Source organism: Castanea sativa, chromosome 10 (genome assembly GCF_040712315.1).
Source record: "Castanea sativa cultivar Marrone di Chiusa Pesio chromosome 10, ASM4071231v1".
Classification (NCBI taxonomy): Eukaryota; Viridiplantae; Streptophyta; class Magnoliopsida; order Fagales; family Fagaceae; genus Castanea; species Castanea sativa.
Genome location: NC_134022.1, coordinates 37,709,514 through 37,731,922, shown reverse-complemented (window position 1 = coordinate 37,731,922; position 22,409 = coordinate 37,709,514). Strand labels below are relative to the sequence as shown.

Below are 22,409 nucleotides of genomic sequence, written 5' to 3'. Positions count from 1 at the left end.
CGAGTAACATTAACATACCAAAAACAAAAACTACAAAAAAAAAACTACGGAATTAGCAAGCTTTCTACTTATTGTGATTTGATCTATCACTTGCATTACTTTTTTTTTATTTTTTTTTATCACTAACAATGTGTCATATCATCAATTGTCAATTTTTTTTTTTTACGTAAACAGTAATACTTATTAAAATATACATGAAAATAATAATAGTATTTTAAATCAGGTTTATAATACATAATATAACCAGATTAGTCCATTTTTGTCACTGAAAATTTTATCTTTTCACCATTCGGCTATTACATACGTGTGGGAAATTCTACTATGGTTAAATAATTTCATGTGTCTTTATCATTGTTGTTTCATACTAAGATTAGTCCTGGTGCATATCATGTTAACAATTTGCAAACTAAACCAAAGTAAATAATTATATTACAAAGTTTGGCTCACTCAATTTTTTTTTTATGTGAATTTTGACAAATTCATTATTATATTGCATTTTCTTCTTATAATCTTCATGTCCACAAAATTTATAGAAGATTCAAAAATCAATAAATATATCATCGATCAAATATTAGAAGTTTCAAATTTTTGTAATCTAAAGATTGTGCATAAAAAATAAATTTATAGATTGAATAGTAAATAACATTTTATTAGCATTAAATTTGACATACATTTTAAAAACATAAAGAAAATGTGATCCAACAATTACATTTTCAAAGTATATAAACATTTAGGACTCATATGATCATATCCTCTACACCCCACTATCAAATTATACAAAAAAAAATATATATATTTAAATATTGCCAATGATGGGATTTGGGCTTACAGTCATTGATGATGCAATTCCACCAACAATCTGATTTGATCCATGAACGTGCACAAAATGGAATGAAACAATGAAAACTTGTCGAGGTTTGCCGACGAATGGACTTTCCAATGCTTCAGTTTGTGAACAACCTATATGAGATTATGAGGGCATTTGGATCCGCGTTTGCGCATCCACGTCCACGTTTTTTTTTTTTTTTTTTACCCAGCTGCATGTTTTGACTTTTCAACAGTGATCAGTGGACAAATGCACTGTTCATGGGTCCCACAAATTTCACTTTTCAACAACTTTTTTATTAAAAATGGGTCCTACGGCACTATTCACATATTTAAAAATTATTTTGCTACAGTATTTTCAGTTTTCAGTTTCAGCAAAATAAGTTCTATCCAAACGGACCCTATATGCAAAATCTAGGGTATGGATTGTTGAGCATACATTTTCTCCTCATATTTATATTGCATTTTAGGGATTGAATTACCTAAAATTATAGTGATATTATCTTGTGTAACATGCTTCCTTTAACCTCGAACTTATTCCCTAATTGTAGGGATTGATGTTGTAGACTCCGATGGTAGTAGCTTGGGATACGAATGCATCTCCTTAGAGCGTCAGCATTGAATGGGCCAAATCCCAAATGTAGGCCAAATCTCAAAGTAGTTTACAATTCAGGCTCAAAAGAGAACTCCATTAGAAGTTGTAAAATACAACTATTGCAAAAAAAAAATACAATTGAGCTACAGTGCGATTCTAAACTGTAGCTCAATGGTAAAAAAAAAAATTTTTTTTTTTATCGGTTTGGTCTTCCCTCTCCTCTCTCTGTAGATCATATCTTTCTCTCTCTTTCTTTCTACTCTCTCTTCTTCCTACTCTCTCTTCTTCTACAACATGGAGGCAATGGCATGGAGGCTCGATCAGCTTCTGTGGTGGAGGCGTGGAGGTTGTGAGTTTGTTCATGGGTTTTTGGCATGGGTTTGTTCATGGGTTTCCGGAGTTTAGGTCGGATTTGGGTTGGCGTTTGGCATTTGGGGGATTTGTTCCGATGGGTTTGCTGGCTTTGATGATGGATTTTGATTTTTAATTTTGATTTGGTTGGATTTTGCTCAGCGGAGGTGGGTGGTGTAATTAAGAACGGTGGAGATCAGTTTGGTGGAGATGGGTGGGTGGCGAGATTGACGTGGCGGAGATCGGTAGAGTTATGGTGGTTTGTGGTGTTGTGATCGGCATGGGTGTAAATGGTTTTTTTTTTTTTTTTTTTTTTTGGGTTTGTTGGTATATGTGATCGGCATTATGGTGGCGATGGCATTCTGATCGACGTGATGGTTTTTTTTTTTTTTTTAGTTTCACCGATCTAGGTTGATATGGATGAAGGAGGAGTTGGGTTGATTTGGATGATGGAGGAGGAGACTAGAAGAAGGTGAAAATAATATTTTATTGTGAAGATATATTATTTTAATGAGTAGAATAGAAAAATAAAAGTTGGAATGTTGGGTGTATTGAAAAATGGTATTATATAATTGATAAAGTGATTTTTTGGATGGTAAAATAAGATAGAATTGAAATAAATCAATTCTGATGCTCTTATGTATTGAGTTTGTCTTTAACTTTTCATTCAATAGCTAACAAGCTTTTAGGGGTTTAAGCCAACCTTTTTCATGTCACTAGGTTAGTTGCTTGGTTAGCTATTTTATATTGGACACAGTTGAGATGATAAATCATCATTTTCCTTGTACCTATAAAGTCTTCATCTTTTCATTTTATTTTCCTTAAATACTTTAAAAGAATAAAAAATGCACCATTTTTTGAACACGTTACAATGCAAGATAAATTAGGGCAAATCAAAAAAAAGAATCCAAGATCATAGATCTCATGTTGTATTGAGAACAATTAAATTAGCTTTTTATATATGTACAATATTCATTGATGTGGAACAGATGATTTGTAAACCTTTTTTTTTCTTGACGATAGATGAAGTAGGAATACTATAAACCTAATTGTTTCCGTTATAAACATCATAGAAGTACGAGTTTTTTTTTTTTTTGAGTAAACAGTAATATTTATTATAACACATACGAAAATAGTAATATTAGTATTTTAAATTAGGTTTATAATAAATTATTTAACCAGAATACAACTATAAAAGAGTCTAACCTTTATAGTTGTAGACTGAGGTTATAAACAGCGGACACTAAACACACACAACTAATGTGAGAAATTTTTTTTTTTTGAGTAAATAATAATACTTATTAGATCATACATAAAAATAGTGATATTAGTGTTTTAAGCCGAATTTATACTAAATTATTTAATCAGAGTAAAACCATAAAATGACTTAACCTTTGTAGAAGTACGAGTTAAGGTACAAGTTCATTCTCAAAAAAAAAAAAAAAAAATTGAAGTACAAGACTGTCTATAATTTATTGTCATCTTATGGATATCAGTCACTTATAACCACATGTATTTTTAATTCTTGGGGTAAAACGAAAAACAATTCCATGGTAATAGTTTTTTAGCACCGCAAAACTTTACCTCCCATATACCAAAACCGAAGTCCCAACATAAACACTGGCCTCGAACACGCCTCACTAGGATAATAAAATCAAAACTACGAAACCACTCGACACAAACAACAAACAAACAACGAACCAAGAAGAAGAAGAAGAAGAAGAAGAACATGGGTCGTCCAGTTCTCTCCCACTTCCTCACTCTCTCACACTCCTATCCACACTTCACTCCCTCACTGTACTCTCTCTCTCTCTCTCTCTCTCGCTCTCCAATGTAGCATGTATCCTCGCTTATCTATAACGATTCTCATTTCATTTGAAGCAGGCGTGGCCAGTTCCCAGTGAAGTACATGAAAACAACTGGTTTGCTGCTCAGTCCTTCTCGGCGTCCCATTCGTTTCCGTTGCTTTTGCAGTGTCTCGGTCTCTGAACCCCTTGTGCCTCAGAGTCCTCCCACTACTGTGAAGTAATTCCGTCTTCTATTTCTTTTATTCATTCAATCTTTTGTTCTCTTTTTAAATTGATTTCTTAGTTTTGACATATATATTGGTTATGGCCGATTCTTCTTTGGCTGCAAATCTTTTTTTGAATTTAGATTGTTTTTATGAAATTCAATTTTGAACCCTTTTTTGTTTTACAGGAAGAGAATAGTGTCTGGAGTTCAACCAACTGGATCTATTCACCTTGGAAATTATCTTGGAGCTATAAAGAATTGGATTTCTCTTCAGGTTGTTTCGACTTTCTTCAATATGCTCTTTATTGTGAAATTGTTTTATCCAAAACTTGAACACAGCATTAGTTGCTTATTAGATTATATCATAGCCTCATATCTGTAATGTAGCCATTCCTGGCCTTTTTTGGAGGTTGAGGGTGAGGACATAGACTCAAGAATATGCGTGTAACTTGCTAATTAAAGATAAAAGCATTTTTGTGATAGGCATGGACATTATTCATGCAAACATGTTGCAAAAAATGTCTTGAAAGCCAATCCATACCGGCCTCTTGAACTAGACAAATTGTGTGAATTGCTATAATGGTTTGGGCTCTAACAAAGTCACATAAGACGATCTGTTGCAGAGTTGTGGGCTAATAATTTTCTATATTATTTTACATCTGATAATCAATTTACATACTTACCAACCTCTCGGTCTTAGTTTTCCTTTGGATTTCGGAATGTTGCATTGCAGTTATGAGCTTGAATAAACATATTTCAATGTCTTTTTTGGAATGTGTATTACTTCTCTTTCTTTGTTGAGAGAAACAATATTTGAAATTAAGATTGCAGATGACTATATGAATTTGCTATTGTGTGTCCTACATGCTTAAATGGAATTCATATATTTTGTCCCATTGAATGGTGGGAAGAAATGTATGTGTTGTTCATACAACCAATTTGTATCATGTGAATATTTAAGTTTAGCTTACTAATTTATACCACAATGAATGAGGTATCCCTTCTTTGCTCGCATATGCCTATTTGGGCCACTAAAGAATCTTATATGATAAAAGGACCCTTTACATTAGTAGATTCTCTATTGCTTACTCTTCTTCAAGGAGGTGGTTTTCATTTTGAAAACATGACTTGGTTATACACTCTTCTAGAAGGAAATTTATTTTATTAAGTAAAGATTTATGCATTGTTCTTATTATAAAAGTTTTAGTAATCCATGCTTTGGTCTCAATCTTGCAGAATTCATATGATACTCTCTTCTTTATTGTGGACCTCCATGCGGTAAGTTTCGTACTCGATTCATAGCTTTGAAGTTACAAATTAATTAATGTACATGATTGGAGGTATATCCTTAGTCTTATGGCCTGTTTAAATGGAGGGGGGAGGGAGGGGGATTGGAGGCGAGTAGAGTAGAGTTGGCTAGAAATAGGCTAATTTCTAGCCAATTCTACCCTACTTCCCTCTACTCTCCCCCAATCCCCCTCAATGCAAACAGACCATTAGTTTCTATCAATATCCTCTAAGCTCTTTAACCTCCATTTAAATATCTTTTAGATTGCTCTGCTTACTTCTTGTTTGGGGCACTTACTCCAAAATTTGTCAAACTAAGTTGTATCAGTATGCTAGATATGCATGCCTTAGGAATACCTAAGGAATAGTGTTTGTATAATACATTAACGGTTCATGTCATCCTTCAAGATCGAACGGTTAATTTTAAAAATTCATATATTTTCTAGCCAAAAAGAAGCGTACTTTGTGCTTTTTCTGAAAGCACTAGAAAAGTGTGCTTGAAGCACCCTTCATTAAACAAGCTTCGCTTTGGTCAAGTGAAGTGCTTAGACCTTGGGGCTTTGAGTTTTGAGCTTTGAATTCGCTTAATCATGCTTTTAACAACACTAGCAAGGGTATCAAGGCCTTTGACTTAAGGGAAAATCAACAAGCCTCTATGCATTCTGAAGTTGGAAGATTCTTGGACAAATGCCCTTTATCACTGCACCCAACTTGAAGCTTGAAATAAATTCCCATGTTCTTCAAATTTGGGTTATTTTCATGCTAGATGTATATAAATACAAGCAAATTTCTGTTACTTATTTTTGCCATGTATCATATGTAATTTAAAACAACATACCTTGAATAATGAGTGCCAAAATTCTAATGAAGCATAATCTTTGGAATTATGAAGGGGACAAGTTATGGGGTCCACAGTTATTTTCATACTCATTAATTTGTTATTCTACAAGTGTTATTGTTTTGGTTTTGTCAATTTTGAAAGCAGTCATTTGCTTTAGGGAGTCGGTGTTGTATGTGCAAAAGTAGTGGAGTCAGTTGATCATCTTTTACTTGATTGTTTAGTGGCAAGAGAAATTTGGACATTTCTATTTACGTTATTTGTTGTACTTTTCGTAATGACGTAGACTCTGTGTGATTTAGATGCCTGATAGTTGGCAAGGAATATTTGATTGTCACAAGGGTTCAAAAATCTTGAATTTTGTTCCTTGTGTCTATTGTGGAAAATGTGGAGAGGGATGAAAGTAGGATTTTTGAAGATGTTAAAATTTTGCACATGCTATTAATTTATTAAATGTTTTTTTTGTTGAGATCTCTACATGATTGGATGACTACTATAGGCGGTACCCCTTCCTTCTCTCTTTTAGACCTTTCAAATTTCAGATTGTAATTTTTAGGGAGGTTTTGTTTCACTTGCTATGAATTGGACTATCATGCTGTGTTCTTAAGTTCAAAGAGAGTTGGCATTAAAAAAGGAAAAGAAAAGAGAGTTGGCATTAAGCAGTTTTTGCTGTGCTAATTGAGTAGTCTAGACAAGTCCTAAGTCATGAAACATATTTACCCATAAAAAGATGCCAGAAGCCATAATCAGATGGTCCAAATTATTATGGCATGAGTCTTTCCTTATAATGGTATTTTGTTGCCAAGTTAGTCTTTATATTGATACCAAATTTTCATATTTGAGGCTTTTCTTCTAAAAGTATTTGCACAGAGACCAATAATTTTGGATAGAAGATGCTACATAAGCATCTCCATTTCTGAGAGTGCCGTTATTATCATCGTTTTAATATAGTTATTCTTTTTTACAGAAATAAATGGACAGTGCAGACTATGCTTTTAGTCGCACTTCATAAACAGTATACTCATAGCAAAATGTTTCTTGTTTTTGTACTACAGTATGGGTTATTAACAGCTTCAGATTACAGATTACATTACCATATGATGCACAGAAACTATCAAAGGCAACAAGGGATACTGCAGCCATTTATTTGGCATGTGGAGTGGACACTTCGAAGGTTTGAGGCTGCTATTAATCCTTAATAACAATGTTTCAAATTCTCTATTCAAGCTAAAAGTATTTATAACTCTTTTGAATGAATGAATCTTACTTGTATATGCAGGCTTCTGTTTTTGTGCAGTCTCATGTTCGTGCACATGTAGAACTAATGTGGTTATTGAGTTCTGCAACACCAATTGGTTGGCTCAACAGAATGATTCAATTTAAAGAGAAATCTCGCAAGGCGGTGCGTTTATAGCTGTATGACAGCTGCATCTTTGTGTGTGTTTTAAATATTTATTAAACCTGTACTTATCCATTACTTAAAAAATATTCGTTCTTAGCAATAGAAAAGCATTTAAGTATTCTTGCATGTTGATAAACTATTGCTTGTCCCTAAAGTTTAAGCTGTTAGGAAATAGTAAAATTAATCAGCTAATTGTTATTCTAACACCCTCCTTATGTGTGGGCCTAGACTTCCCCTTAATATGTGGGGTTCAACGTGTGTGATTTTTTAACTTTTAAGATGGGAGGTAGAGTGAAGTCACAGTTCGAACTTGGGACTACTTGCTCTATTATGTGATTAAGTAGAAAGAAGAAAAAAAATAATGTAAATTACCTATCAAAAAAAAAATGTAAAGGGAGAAAGTGAAAATAAGAGTTAACGTGATTTAGTATGGTAACCCTAAAATCATGATAGTCTTTATTTCTAGGCTTATGTAGGGCATTACAAAAGTGCAATAATTCATGTTATTCCACAAAAACATGGTTTTATGTATTTATTGTGATATTATAAAATATCCTAATGTCTCCCTCAAACCTAATGTGGAAGCTTGAAGACAAATTGAGTTTGGAATGTAAACTCATGAAAAACCATGACCATGAATAGCCGGAAGGAATATAGAATGGATTGAGCAGGGTGAGGAGTGAAACACATGATACTTTGGTGGGGGCAACGAACAATGATGGTTGTTGATGGATGACAGCTACTCCTACTAGAACTAGAGAACAGTTGCACCAGTGACTGGGCAACAGCTACCATTGTTGAAAGATGGTTGTAGCTGTGGCATGAGGAGTATCAACAAAGCAATGGTGGCTTGGGGATGGCATATGCGAGATTGAAGCTGGTAGTAGCAGCAATTGTTGATGAATGGCTAGAGGATGGTGACATCAATGGTCAGAGGAGAGTAGCAACGTTTGCTGAATGACATTGGCATATGGTAGCATCACAAATGTCTAATGCATGGAAGATTCTTGCAGTGCATGAGTTTGTGGATTTAACGTGCAGAGTGGCATGTGAGAACACATGTGGCGTTGTTTTGGGTTGATTTTTGTTCCTTTTTTTTAGATTGGCTTTAGATCTTTCAAGTTGAATGTTTAGGAACTCGAAATGATGTTTTGATGTCCAAGGGGGACAATGCTTAAATAGCTGCAGGAATGCTGTTGGATGGAGGCATTGCAGTAAGGAGCATTGGAAAAGGAGGACGACGGGGAGAAGGGTTTTAGAACCTAACTCTAATACCACTTGTTAGGGAGACAACGCTTTGGAGAGACTCCAATTGCTGCCTTCATATAGCATATAACATATGGGTTTCAAAATATTTAGTTTTTGGAGCTTTCCTAATGATATTATATTAGTTCTTCCATGCTCTTTGATCTAGCACTTTGGCAATACTACGTTGTAGGGCCGTTTCTCAAGATCATTTGTATGGACTTTGTGGTCTTGCCTTGTTTGATGCACACCTATGTGGGTTCTAAGTATAACACCCATCCCCACTCCAATTGCGAAAGGGAGCTTGATAACCTTGCCACACACTACCTAGGGCTTTGATACCATGATAAGTTACCTTTTGTCCCAAAACTTAAGTTGTTAAAAATTTATAAATTTAATCATTGAACCATTATTCTAGCGCATAAGAATAATCCAATTGATAGAATTTTTCTTATATTCTTATAAATTAATAAATAAATAAAAATATAGAAATTTTCTTCAATTATTTAAATTTAATAATTAATTTCATCAATCTGACATCAAATTTCCAGGTACAGCAGTGCCTTAGCACTTAGCTTTGATGACCAGAGGGAAACAAAATCCTATTTATTGCTTTTATGTATGAAAGGGTATTTGGATGCGACAAACCAACCATGAGATCTCCATTGTTCTATGATAATATTAAATTTCTTGTAATTTTTGACAATTTTGTGTTAATTGTCATTATGAAGACATCCCATGAACTACGGTTGTGCCCCCTTTTTGCACTCTTACAATGAAATCAATCATTACTTATTAAAATAAAAAAAGATCATCTTATGCTTATAAGTTTTAATTTTCAAATTATGATTAAAGATTGTTTGTTCTTCATAGTAGACCTTAATCTATCTTCTATCTTAGTCTTTTTGTGTATTCTACTGTTGTCTGTGTGATTTTTTCATTGATTTAAATTATTATTTTATATTTTAATTTCATTTTGTAGGGGGATGAAAATGTTGCTGTTGCTCTTTTGACTTATCCTGTTCTGATGGCTTCTGATATTCTTTTATATCAGGTTATCTTCAATATCCACAGCTTTATGTAATAAGATGTAGAAAATCTATTTGTCTTGGAAGTTTTTATGAGTAAACAAAAGAATCTTCTCCTCTTAATAAGTAGTAGAGGTTCTTGTGGCAGTAACATTTTTATTTATTTACAACAAACACAATAATTTGTTTTTTGCTTATTTGACCCTGCATATTTAATCTCAAGATGGTTAATAATTACCCTGAAAATGCATGATTCTTATAAGCTCCAGCATGCCTCTGCAGTCTGACTTTGTCCCTGTCGGTGAGGATCAGAAGCAGCACCTGGAGTTAACCCGTGAACTGGCTGAGCGTGTTAATTTTTTATATGGAGGAAGGAAGTGGAAGAAATTGGGTGGGTAAGAAATATATTTCAACTTGGAATTGAAATTACCCTTAAAGTGGTTGAGTATATTCCATTTTCTTAGCCTCCTTTTGCTTTTCTGCATTATTGAGTTGACCCTTCATATTTTTATGTTCTGGTCACAGGCGAGGTGGCACTATCTTTAAGGTGCATTTGTTGAAACCTGTTAATTGAGGTCAGGTATTGTGCAACACAAGCATTTCTTTTTTAAAATGTTTTTCTTGATGTAGGTTCCCGAGCCCCTTATACCACCAACTGGAGCCCGAGTTATGTCTCTCACTGATGGTCTTTCAAAGGTTCACTTGTCCTTATTCCCCTGTAGTTTCCTTTATGGTTTTATACAGAGTAGTGCCTTTTTTTATTTTTTAAAGATACAAAATCTACTTTAAATTTGTTTATCAGGTTGAATGGTTGTATTTATTTTAGCATCAAACCAGGCAATAAATATAAGTGAAAACTAATTCAATATTGCATTGCTTGACATTTTCCTGTCAGAAACTTTTGCAAGTATGTTTCAGTTCAACTGGAATTTAAATTGGCAAAGAAAGGAACTAGACTGTATTTGGATGAAGTACAAGTTGGATTTTTATGAGCTTTCGCCCCTTGTTAAATTTCTTGAGTAAATTCCAATTTCATGGGTGGATGATATTCTATAAAAAGGGTAAAGGGTTCTCTTTAGAAGTTCAATTTTATTTTATTTTTAATTTTAATAGTGGAACATAAGTACTTCAATTACCCAGATAATGATAATAAGTCGAAATAGACATTCCCAATCAATAAATCGTAGTAACTAAGATTCTTTAAGGTTTTATATAATCTATGTGTGTGTGTGTGTGTGTGTGTGTTTGGAGAAACTCTTTTTACATACCGACTAACATCCTTTTGGGGTTCATTCTTATAGATGTCCAAGTCTGCACCTTCTGATCAATCTCGAATCAATCTTCTTGATTCAAAAGATGTAAGTAGGCGTGCTTGAGTTTTGACATGTATGTGTAATGTGATTTATTTTATTTTACTATATTAATGGTAACATGAGGTAATATGTATCATTGATGCTAATTGCTAACATCAAAGAGTACATATTGATATCCTCCACATACACATGCTATATCATGCAAGTATGGGTTCCTGGATTTAGCATCATGCCATTTGCCAAAGCAATTGGCCCTAGACATGACGTAGTTCTCTATCAGTCTATCATGGTAGTCATGTGAGGTATTCTAATAATGACAGTCATGTGAAGACCTAAAATAATATTAATAGAAGTAGTAAAAAAGGGCATGTCAATTTAGAAGGTGATAGAGATTATCACTTTGGATAAAATAGAATGGTGGAAAAGAATACATGTGGCCAACCTTGACTAGCCTATTGGGGATCCAAAGCTGATTTTGGTTGTTATTGTTGTTCTTAAGTGAAGTAACTTATATTTGATTGCAACAATTTAGCCAACCTGTTTTATTTTTGAGATGGGAACCATTTTTTGATACTTGGTCCTGTTATGTGCTAGGATTTCAGTTTTGCATATCTTAAGTTTGTGTTCATCTTCAATGAATTTTATCTTGACATGATAAAATTATAAGACAAATGAAGATATTTGATTTGTTAGTTTCTAATTGTTATTCTGTTTCGCTCCTTCCACTTGTTCTAAGTTGGCTTGTTTCTTTTGAAGATAATAGCAAACAAGATTAAGCGTTGCAAAACCGACTCATTTATTGGGTTAGTACTTAATCTTTGCATTTTCAATCTCATGAATTGTCTAACCTTTTGATGCTCTGTCTTGTAGATATTCTCCTGTACATTGAAGTCATTTTCTATTTTGACATTCATTTTTTTAAACAAATTTTCAAATGTAAGGTGTTGTAAACTCTCTTATGTTCTGTGTGTTTTCTTGCATTCTTACAGCATGGAATTCGACAATCCTGAAAGACCTGAATCCAACAATCTTCTTTCCATATATCAGCTCATGTCAGGGAAGACAAAAGAGGTTGTCAAATGCACCTATTATTTTCCTTGTAGTAAATTGATGCCCACTACTCATTTGAAGACTCATTTTTCTTTATGGTTATCTTTCTTTCTTTCTTTCTTTTATTATTATTATTATTATTATTATTATTATTATTATTATTATTATTATTATTTTAATAAATCTGAGGATGATAGGCTTATGTTTATCAGGGAGAATCAATTAGTTGAGATCTAGAGGTTATGAGAATCTGTTACATTTATGATTTTTTTTGTAATTTAAAATATTTGTTATTTTGATGGACTGTACTGAAAACTTGATGCAGCATATTTTACTTTAGAAGTAAAATCTAAATTTATGGACTTAGTAATCCAACTCTGAGAGGTGACGGTGAGATTAAATCAACTGGAGAGACTGTCAGATATAAAACAATTTGTTGAAGATAGTGTTCATTGTTATAATTATAGTGCCATATAATACATATGCTGTGGTTAGGTTGGGACTCTTAGTTTCCTTTGGGAATATTTTGTATTTAAAATTTACTTTAGAAAAGTGTATTTAAATTTTGATTTATACAAACCATTGAGCTCTAGCTTTAGTTCAAATGGCATCTCCTCCCTGTAAGAATGAGGTGTATGGTGAGTTCAAGGTTGAAGACTGATTGACTGCATGTGAATGTGTACCTTACCAATAATAAGAATTTTTTATATGAGTTTTCTGTATAAGAATTGCTGATTTTTTTTAAAAAAATTTTAAATTTGACAATCATATAGTAGCTGTTAGATTTTATGAATTCCACCATGAAAGCTTTTCTGCTTAATATTTCTTTTTTTAATACAGGAAGTTGCACAGGAATGCGAAAATATGAACTGGGGTACATTTAAAATCCTTTTAACAGACGCCTTGATTGATCATCTGCAACCTATCCAGGTTTCTACTTCTAATATGATGCCTTATTCAATAAGTTATAGCACATGATAATTGATGTGTGCATGCTGTGCTTTTTACTTGGTTCTTTCTTTCAGTTTGCACAAGAATATTTGCTTTTAATACCAAAGAGATGCTTACTTTTAGTTCCAAGTAGATAACATGTGTTTAGAAACTATTTAATGCATTTTATAGGTTCACAGTGGTTATGCTGTTGTGATTGAGCAGCATCCTGTAACTAGTGGCCTGACATTAGCCACACTTCAAAGCTCTTGATTGTGATAGTGCATGCTGACATGTTATTAAAAGAAACAACTCAGTAAATGTAACTTTATTTTTAGTAGCCTGGGGTCTCTTTGAAATTTGTAAAAGGAAGAAAAGCTTTAATATGTTTCCTAAGATTTTTTTGTTTTGTTTTGTTTTGTTTTTTAATTATTTTTTTTTATTTTTTTTATCATAAAGTTGAAAAAAGTTTTGAAATTAGTTTTTTCTTTTTGTGTTATCAATTCTTTTTGTTAGTTTTCTATTATTAAATTTTTAAGAATCAGATTCTATGCTGTAAATGCTAAATTTGTTTCAGCAAGCTATTAACAAATAAGCTGCTTATGATTTCCAATAAGTGTAGCCAAACTTGAAATTATTATTTTCCATCCATACACAAACTGATGCCAGTTGGGCAAGAGATTATAATTATGCATATCTTTTGTTGTTTAATGATTTTAATTGTACAGTTTAACAAAATTCATGATAATTGCGTAGTAGGCTTTATTGCTGCAGGGCTTAAATTTGACTCATATTGGTGGTGTCAATTGCAATTTTGTTTGCATTCTTGTCTCTACTGGGGCAATGATTAGCACTAAAAATATGTTTCTTTGTTTTCTCCTTCACCAAGTCAATAATTGGCACTGATATTTTTGGGTAAAAATTATTGTAGTTGCAATGTAATATGCTCAGAGGAGTTTTCCTAACCCTCTTTAACTAAACCTTTTGAACTCATACTGGTGCAAGTTGGAACTTTAAAATCAACCATGCCCCTGTTTGCTCAGATCCTATACTTTTAATATGTGCACCTATCTGTATTCTGTGATGTACTTGTCTACTGGCTCTACTTGTACATGTGTGTGTGTTCCGGGAGGGGGGGGGGGATTTGCTTGCACTGGTGCATGTGTGGATGCAGCACATTTGTTTTTCACCTGTGTTGCCTGGTCTTGATATTTTCTGTTTTGATCGGTAAGTCATACACTTAGTTGATATTGAAAACATGACCTCGCCCTCCATTTTATTCTTTATGGTTGGAAGAAATGCCATTTGAGCTAGAGCTCATTGGCACTGGGTATCAATATGCATTGTGTCGACATCTATGAGCTAATAATTTGTGCATGCAGGTATTTTTTTTTTCTTCACTTTGCTTTTGGGGTATGCATTTGTATTTTTCTGCCAGTGCAAGATTATTTTTTATGTGATAATTTTAGTAATTTCCCTTTTCGTACCAACAACTCTCTGGTGATTCTTTTCTTCCTTTTCTTCTACTTTCTGAAATTTAACAATTGATTTGCCACTTTTGATGTTGTTAGTGATCATGGTGTTGGCCATCACCAATAGGTTTTCAACTTTTGCAGGTCCGCTATGAGGAAATCATGTCTGATTCAGCTTATTTGGATAGAGTATTGGCAGAAGGTGCTACAAAAGCTGCAGATATAGCAGATGCTACACTAAATAATGTCTACCAGGCGATGGGATTCTTGCGGAGATGAGCAGAATCGATGCTGCAGGAAGAATTCATGCTGAAAGCTGAGTAAGACAGCACCTAAATTTAAGTTTTGGGTGGCATGTCGTTGCCCACAATTTTTTGAAGTATATCTATAAGCATATTCTTTACTAGTGAAAAAGAAAATATTACATGAAGGCCCCACAAATTTTCGTGAAGTTACCTCTACCTTGTCTTGTCATGATTTTTTAAAGTATATACATATAGCTTTAAAGAATCAGGTAATTTTTAGGTTTCATTTAATCTTATTCTTTAGAAATTTGAACCACCATTTGTTATGTAATAAAAATTGACCACATTATAAGAACTAATTGTGTTCTCACATTTGTCATATAGTATTTATTCAGTCAGCCTGACTAGAACTAATATAATGTTGTTTTGTCTCTCCACTGAATTGATGTAGTTACTATGAAGCACGGGTGCGTTTCTAGATTTGGGTGTGGGTGCTTGACTTGGCAATTTTTGAAAAAGTAGGGTGTGGCAGGGTGCGGCGATTAAAAAATTATTATTTATATTTTTAATATATTTCTAGGCATACTTTTTCACATTATATAAACATATTAACTATTAACTAAATAAAAATCAAACCCAAGTCACAACATTACAGATAGCTTATATAAAAATAAAAAAAACCCAGTGTCACAACATTATAGACAACTTATATAAAGAATTAAAATAAAAAATAAAAAAATTAGATCACAATTCACAGATACACAAATCACAATGAGTAATAACTATTAATTATAAATATAATGAGCTTGAGATTGAGAAAAAGATTGAAAGCTTGAGTTTGATACTTGAGCTTGAGACTTGAATTGAGTTGAGATTGGGTCGCCGGGTCGGTGAGGTTGTGAGTGAGTTGAGAGTGAGATTGTGTGTGCAGTGCAGTTACGTGCGTCTGTGAGTGTGAGAGAGGGGAGAAGAAGAGCAGAGAGCCGTGGACTGGAGTGGTGTGGAGCATAGAGACTTAGAGTCAGAGAGTGAGAGAGAGCTGAAGAGAAGAATGAATCAGTGAGATAGAGATAAGGTTTTGTTATTTTTTCACAAACGGTGCGTTTTGCACTTTTTTTTTTTTTTTTTTTTTTTTTTGAGTTTCGGCCAAACGGTGCGTTTCTGCGGTTTCGGCCGATACCGATTGATTCGGTGCGAATCGGCCCAATTCTGCGCGAGTCGACCCGCATTGGCGCCAAGTCAGCGCAAATTGGTGTGTATCGGGCCTAGAAAAAGAAAAAGAAAAAAGGACACGACACAACGCACAGGCAGCGGCATTGCCCGCGGGTTCGGCGGCCAAAATGCCGTGTGGTGCATCACAGATGTAGTATAAGGTAGTTGCATTGAATTCATGTTATTGATTGTAATTCCTTTTGTCCTTTTCCTTGTATTTTGTAGGATATCCTTACCAACATGATATTTAGAAAAACTTCACCAGTAAAATTTGATAAAAATATTGCAGATATTGTCTAGGGTTCTTTACTAACAAGCTAGGCTTTCCATTTAAACTGTCATGGACCACCCCAATAGAAACATGCTGCTATTCAAAGAATCCATAGCAATGACCATCCTCAACGTTAAACTCTTTTTAGTTGAGCTGATTATAGACATGCAGTACTCAACTCATGATGTATGTTGATAAGGGCATTAACAGCCCTGTATATATGGTGCGCTCACTGTAGGAAAACTTTGTGGAAAAACTCTATAATTTTCAGTTTCGTAGAAGTCTTCAAAGTTTTTTTAATGTTGTAATTTCTAGATGACTAAATTAAACATTCAAATAAGGAATGGTTTTATTAAAGTTTTTTTGTTGAGAATTCTGTTCTGGAAGCTCATTTTAATTTAGAACCCAGACTTAACTATTACTCACGTAGAGTTTATCATGTCCATGCTGTGATTCTTATCAACACAGGAGAGAATGATAGCAAGAGGGAATTTTAATCTCTCCAATGAAAGGGGGGAAAGATGAACTTTTTGTTTCTCTCATCCCACTCCATTCCACCAGCCCAAAGTGTTTTGTTTCTTTTACAAAGGGGGGACATGTCCCCACACGTCTGGAATTTCAGTTGGAGTGATACTGGGAAATGTCAATTGTTCTGTAAAACCTTTCCATGCGCTCTCCTCCTCTATTTGTTGAGTGGAAAGGAGAATCCCTTCTCAACTATTCTCTCCTTTCTCCTTTTGGTGGTGAGCATTGTAGAGTAGGGCAATATACAAAGAAATTATAAGGACCACTGTCTAATAATCTAAAGCTAGTATTCTCATTTCAATCTTTTGTGGATATTTTTTCTTCTTATTTGTTGGTATGACAACAACAAAGCCTTGTTCCTAATTTTTTTGGACTTGGCCAGGAACCCTTAATGAGATTAGCTAGGCTCGGTTATATGTATTCTTTTCCTACATTCTATTCTATTTGAAGCTATAGCTTATATTACTTACTTAATTGACATTTTCTTTTTAACTACTTCTGTTAATGTTATTTTTGGTCATCATTTATTTTTTGAATCATTTCACTCTTTCTTTCTGGTGAATTAATCGTTTTTCTTTGCATATAGCCAAATCATTTCAAGCGACTTTCTCTTATATTTTTATCAATAGGGGTCATTCTTATTTTAAGAGAATTTTCTCATTCTGAATTGTGTCTTTCTGTGTTTTTCCATCTTCTTATTTGCTACTTTTGGTTATTTCATGGTTATGGCTGTCTTCTGTAGGTTTTTGTAATTTTATGCGCCACTTTGAAGAACTGCACTAACATAGAGCCCATAGGTCATGAAATTAAGAAACTCAAAATAATCTGGATTATTGAAGCTGTATCTGTTTGCTCATTGAGGTAACAATTTTATTATGGTATAGCAATGATAGGATGGCATTCTGTTAATCTTGATGGAGCTCCACCCGTTTTCATTTACATTTTTGTTATTTTATAACAATTTAGGATCGGTTAAAGGTTTCAATAATTTGGGTTGCACCAAGATTTTTAAAGGGTATAAAACCATAGATATAGATGAGTTATTTATGCCCTATTTTCCTTCTCGATATATGGGTTACAAATTTATAAAAGAACAAAAAATTCTTGCTTGAAAGGACTGCCGACTTTCTAAGATGCTTATTGATTTAGCATGTCTTTTCTAACCACACAAACGTGAAATTATTGTACCGTACATTCCTCTTTTATTAAAGTGGATTTCATGCGGAGATTGCACATGACATTAATGTTTATATAAAAGAGCGGTATGATATATTGTGTATGAAATAATTTTGGAGTTTGAGGATTATCTTATTGGTTCTTTTGAGGGATATCTTAATGGTATTGTACATTTCTCTTTTACTAAAGTGGATTTCATGTCGATATCATATGTGATATTCATATTTATATGAAAGAGCGGTATAATATATTTTGTGTATGAAATAATTTTGGAGTTTGAGGGATATCTTAATGGTTCTTTTATCTCTTGTGGTGTTTGGATACGGGGTTCAAATTCTGTTTGTCCTCCTTTCATTTAATGGAAATTTATTAGGCAGTTTGAAAGTATTGCTCCCTCCTCTAGCATGAGGAGTGGACTTTGCATGTGAGACTCACCATGGGGCCCACTCCTCATGTGAGGAGGGAGTAATGCTTCTAGACTACCCAATAATTATTTCTATTTACCTATAAAAAAAAGCATACGTAATAATTCTTGCCATAAGCCAAACCCTTGTATATGGGTGCTTGACACCTTTTAGGCAGAACTAAAAGCTCTCGGAGTCTTTAAATTTGAAGGCAGACCTGTACGTGGTAATTTTTAATATTATTGATTTATTATCCCCCTTTTCAAAGGAATGGAAAAAGTCTACCATACAATAATAACCTCTCTCTGCTGGTTTTCTAGACCTCCTAATATAAATTTTTTTTACATTGGAATACTAATTAAAAAAAATAAATCTGCAAAAACTCACCATTTTTGGAGTTCAAGAAAAAAAAAAAAAAAGACCTGTTTTCAACTCATATTGTTGACATGTTAGTTACAGGAGCTTTGTGGAGTATACAATTTGCATAGTAATTGCAAGGATTCCATCCAAAAGTGGGTATCAAATAGAACATAAATAAAATTTTAATTTATTCCTCAATAATTGACACATAAGTTTGTAACTCTATAAGACTTACATAGTAAAATTTGTAATATTAATAAGCTCTTCTCTTTGTAAAATCTATATGAACTCTACCAATTAGATAAACCAAGAATCATCTTACTTGTCTTCGGCGCTTTTGAGTACAATATTCTACGTTGAATTCCACTTTATTGACAGTTAAAAAGAAGGTTTCAATTCCTATCATTTTGAAATATCATAACTCATAATAGATAAGATCCTCTCCCTTTCAAATCTAAAATTTCCCAAAAATAATAAAAAATTTAAAAATAAGGGCTTATACTTTATTTATTTATTTTAAAAAGGTGTTTCAATGTGATCCATACAAAGTTGAGAAAGGTAGAATCAGGCCTTCCAATAATTTAACAAATTGTACTTTATTCCTTCCATTATTCGGAAGTGGCAGAAAGTGCCGACAAACAACTTGGCAGCCATAGTAAATACCGCATCATAAATATCTGTGGTATACCCATTTTATATATATATATATATATAAAGCCACATAATAGCTTTTCTTTGCATTATTTTTTATTAATTAAAAATAAAAGAATGCCATAGAAATAAGTCAAATAAAAAAATTACCATGTTATTGTTATTTTATTTTTGAGTAATGTTAAAGATATAAATTTTTTTACAAACGGCTAATGTGGTAAGCGATTATTGGTAAATGAAAAAGTAATATTATTAGTAGGTTTAAATGAAAACTAATAAGAAGTTAATCATATCAACATTTTATAAAAATATTATAAAATAATTTGTGATTATAGTATTATTTTTCATTTTTATACGTAATTACCTACATCATGTCACTTTAGGTGAACTAAGTTTTTATTTATTTTATTTTTTTATGTGCATTTTAGGTGACTTAAGCATGCAAATACTTGCGATGATTTTTATGAATAATACTACCATTTACAATAATTTTACAACAACTATAAGGTAGTAAGCTACTACTATTTCTAATAAGGGGCAATTATTGATATTATTATTTTTTACCTATCAATAACAACTTGCTTCATAGGATTTATTGTGAAATTATTGTAAAAATATTGTAAAATTAGCATTTCTCAATTTTCATTCATTCAATAAGTTGTCACATAATAAAAAATTAGCATATTATATATTTAATAAGAGTATCAAAAGGACTTAAATAAGAATTAATGTTAAACTAGTTAAAGATTCATTAGCAGCATTTTAAATTGTAAGAACCAAAATGGAACTTTGTGTATTTTCAAGTAATTAAAGTAGGATTTCTAAAAAAAGATAAAAAAGGACATTTGTCCTAAATTGAATTACAAGTGAACTTTTTTTTTTCCTCAGCCTTTTTACTTTTTTTGTTTTTGCTTTCCTAGCACAAAATTGGATTTTACTTAAAACCACAACACCACCTTGAAACCACAACAACAATAAAGCCTTAGTCTCAAAATTTTTAAAGTCGACTATAAATTCTCGATAAATTAATTAGGGTCGGTCATATGTGTTATTTTCCTCCATGCTATTCTATCTCAAATCACACTCTTTGTTATTATTTATTTCCCTAATTGATATGTCATTTTTTTTATTGCTTCCAATAATGTTATTTTTGACATTCTTCTACCTTTTCATCTTCTCAACTTGAATCAACTCACTCTTTCTTACCATTTCATTAATTGCTCTCCTCTAAACACAACCAAGTCATCTCGAGTGACTCTCTTTCTCATCTTTTCATCAATAGAGAATACCCCTATCTTAAAGCAAATCTTCATCTTTGAGTCATCTGTAATAAAAATAAAAAGAGACTAGACTTAGTTAAATTGTTTTATGCTCAAACAATCATCATCATCAGTGTTATTATTATTTAGGGGTGAGGGACTAAGGGGTAACTTGTTCTCACATATAACATATGACAAAGTTTTACTACAAACTTGGTTGAAGTTAATGACTATAATTTGATTCAATATCTTTTTATTAGATGTGAATTTTGATAAATCCACCAATGGATAACATTTTTTTCTTATATCCTATGTACTTGCAAAAATTCTAGGAGATTAAAAATCAATAGCTATGTTATTAATCAAATGTTAAAATTTCAAATTTTTGTAGTCTAAAATTATGCGTTAAAGATAAGTTTATGGATCAAATAGTAAATAATTTCTAATTGACATGAAATTTGACATACGTATGGAAAGTATAAAGAATATACAATTTAACGGTTAGATTTTCTAAATATGTAGCTATATTAACTTTTTTAGTGGCAATTGTAACCATTGACTACAACAAAACAAAGTTTGTAGTCAAACTTTGTCCTATAAAATATATGTTATCACTTAAGGTAAATGACTTGCTTCTCGAGAGAAAGCTGACTGACTTTCAAATTGAATGACATTTTTGTCAATTGAAATCATATAGATTAAGCTTAAGAGCGTGTTTAATTTGGTGAAAAATGTAGAGGATGCCCCTTCAAAAAAATAATAATATAGAGGATATAAAAATGATATATAGATGGACATAGCCTATAAGTATTTTGGTCATTTTCAAGTTTTGGGGTAGTTTGGTAATATTTTAAATTTAAGGGTATTTAGGCTATTTTAGAGCTTTTAGGGGTATTTTTGTCATGTATTCATCAATTATTGGACAATTGGATGAGTTGGATTTTACCTGTAATAATTGGGTTGGATTGGATTTGAGTTATAATTAATTGGTTAAATAAGTAAACAGTTTGATGTACCCAACTTATTTATGTCCAATCCAAACTCACCCATTTGACGTCCTAAACATAAGTGTAAGAGACGCGATTCTAAAAGTTGATCATAGTCAAACTCAAGGCCTCTCAAAGTTCAAAGTACTGCAGCGAGCATGGCCCCATGGGGAAACATCACTGAGCTGACAAAGAAGCAAATCCAAATATAGAGGATATAGAAATCTGGGTAGGGGACTACCTGTCCTAGCATTCTCAATGGCTGTTTGATCTTTGATGCAAACCAAATCTTTGAATAATTATGAATGCAATTGCCTCCTTAAAAAATAAGTGTAAATTGGAAAAGGGTAGCCATGTGAGTTTATAGTCTACTCTTTACAGCACCGGTTACTTTACTCAGACGTAGAGTTAGGATTTTAAAGATTCGGGGGTCAAATTAGGAATGAGACCCTAGAATAAATATTTTTTTAAAGTTAAAATACAAATTCAATCTCCACTTACACAAAAAATCGATTATTGTCTTGATTAAATTGATACTTTCTCTAAACAAAAAAAACATTTCCCCAACTTTACTCTATATTTTTAGTGGTGTACACTTTTTATTTTAGGAAAATTAGTCCTTGAATTTAGGAGAGATCTAAATAAACTTGCATGACATAAGAATGGAATGAAATATGGGGGTAAAATTACACTTCTCAATAAAGACTAAAGTTACTAGAATCTTAGATTATTGGTGCATCAAATATTCGAAAATCTGTACCTCCAAATCTGGTGGGATTTAGAATCTCCATGCATATATATTATATTCTAGTACCTAAAGGTGCAATGAATGATAGATACGAAGGTATCAATAATTCAATATTCTTGACACGTACACCAACCTTGACATTTCTTTTCGCTTTTTCGCAATCTCTCTATATATATTCCTCCTGCCGTGTAGCTGTAGTACTATAAGTACATTGGTGTGGCAT

General features: G+C 32.7%; 1 protein-coding gene across 2 annotated transcripts; it reads left to right on the top strand.

The window, feature by feature from the left end:
• The first annotated feature begins 3,419 nt into the window (after positions 1–3,419).
• LOC142612582 (tryptophan--tRNA ligase, chloroplastic/mitochondrial) lies at positions 3,420–15,027 on the top strand. Of its 2 annotated transcripts, none has more exons than XM_075784682.1 (15): positions 3,420–3,568; positions 3,656–3,796; positions 3,971–4,058; positions 5,021–5,062; positions 6,994–7,083; positions 7,189–7,311; positions 9,539–9,610; positions 9,867–9,979; positions 10,110–10,131; positions 10,215–10,280; positions 10,886–10,942; positions 11,654–11,700; positions 11,887–11,968; positions 12,788–12,877; positions 14,494–15,027. In XM_075784682.1, the coding sequence occupies exons 1-15, from the start codon at positions 3,501–3,503 to the stop codon at positions 14,626–14,628; spliced, it is 1,236 nt and encodes a 411-aa protein (XP_075640797.1). In that variant the 5' UTR covers positions 3,420–3,500; the 3' UTR covers positions 14,629–15,027. The 2 variants fall into 2 exon arrangements, with proteins under 2 accessions (XP_075640797.1, XP_075640795.1); XM_075784680.1 differs by having other exon boundaries at positions 3,441–3,568; positions 3,653–3,796.
• The last annotated feature ends 7,382 nt before the right edge of the window (positions 15,028–22,409 follow it).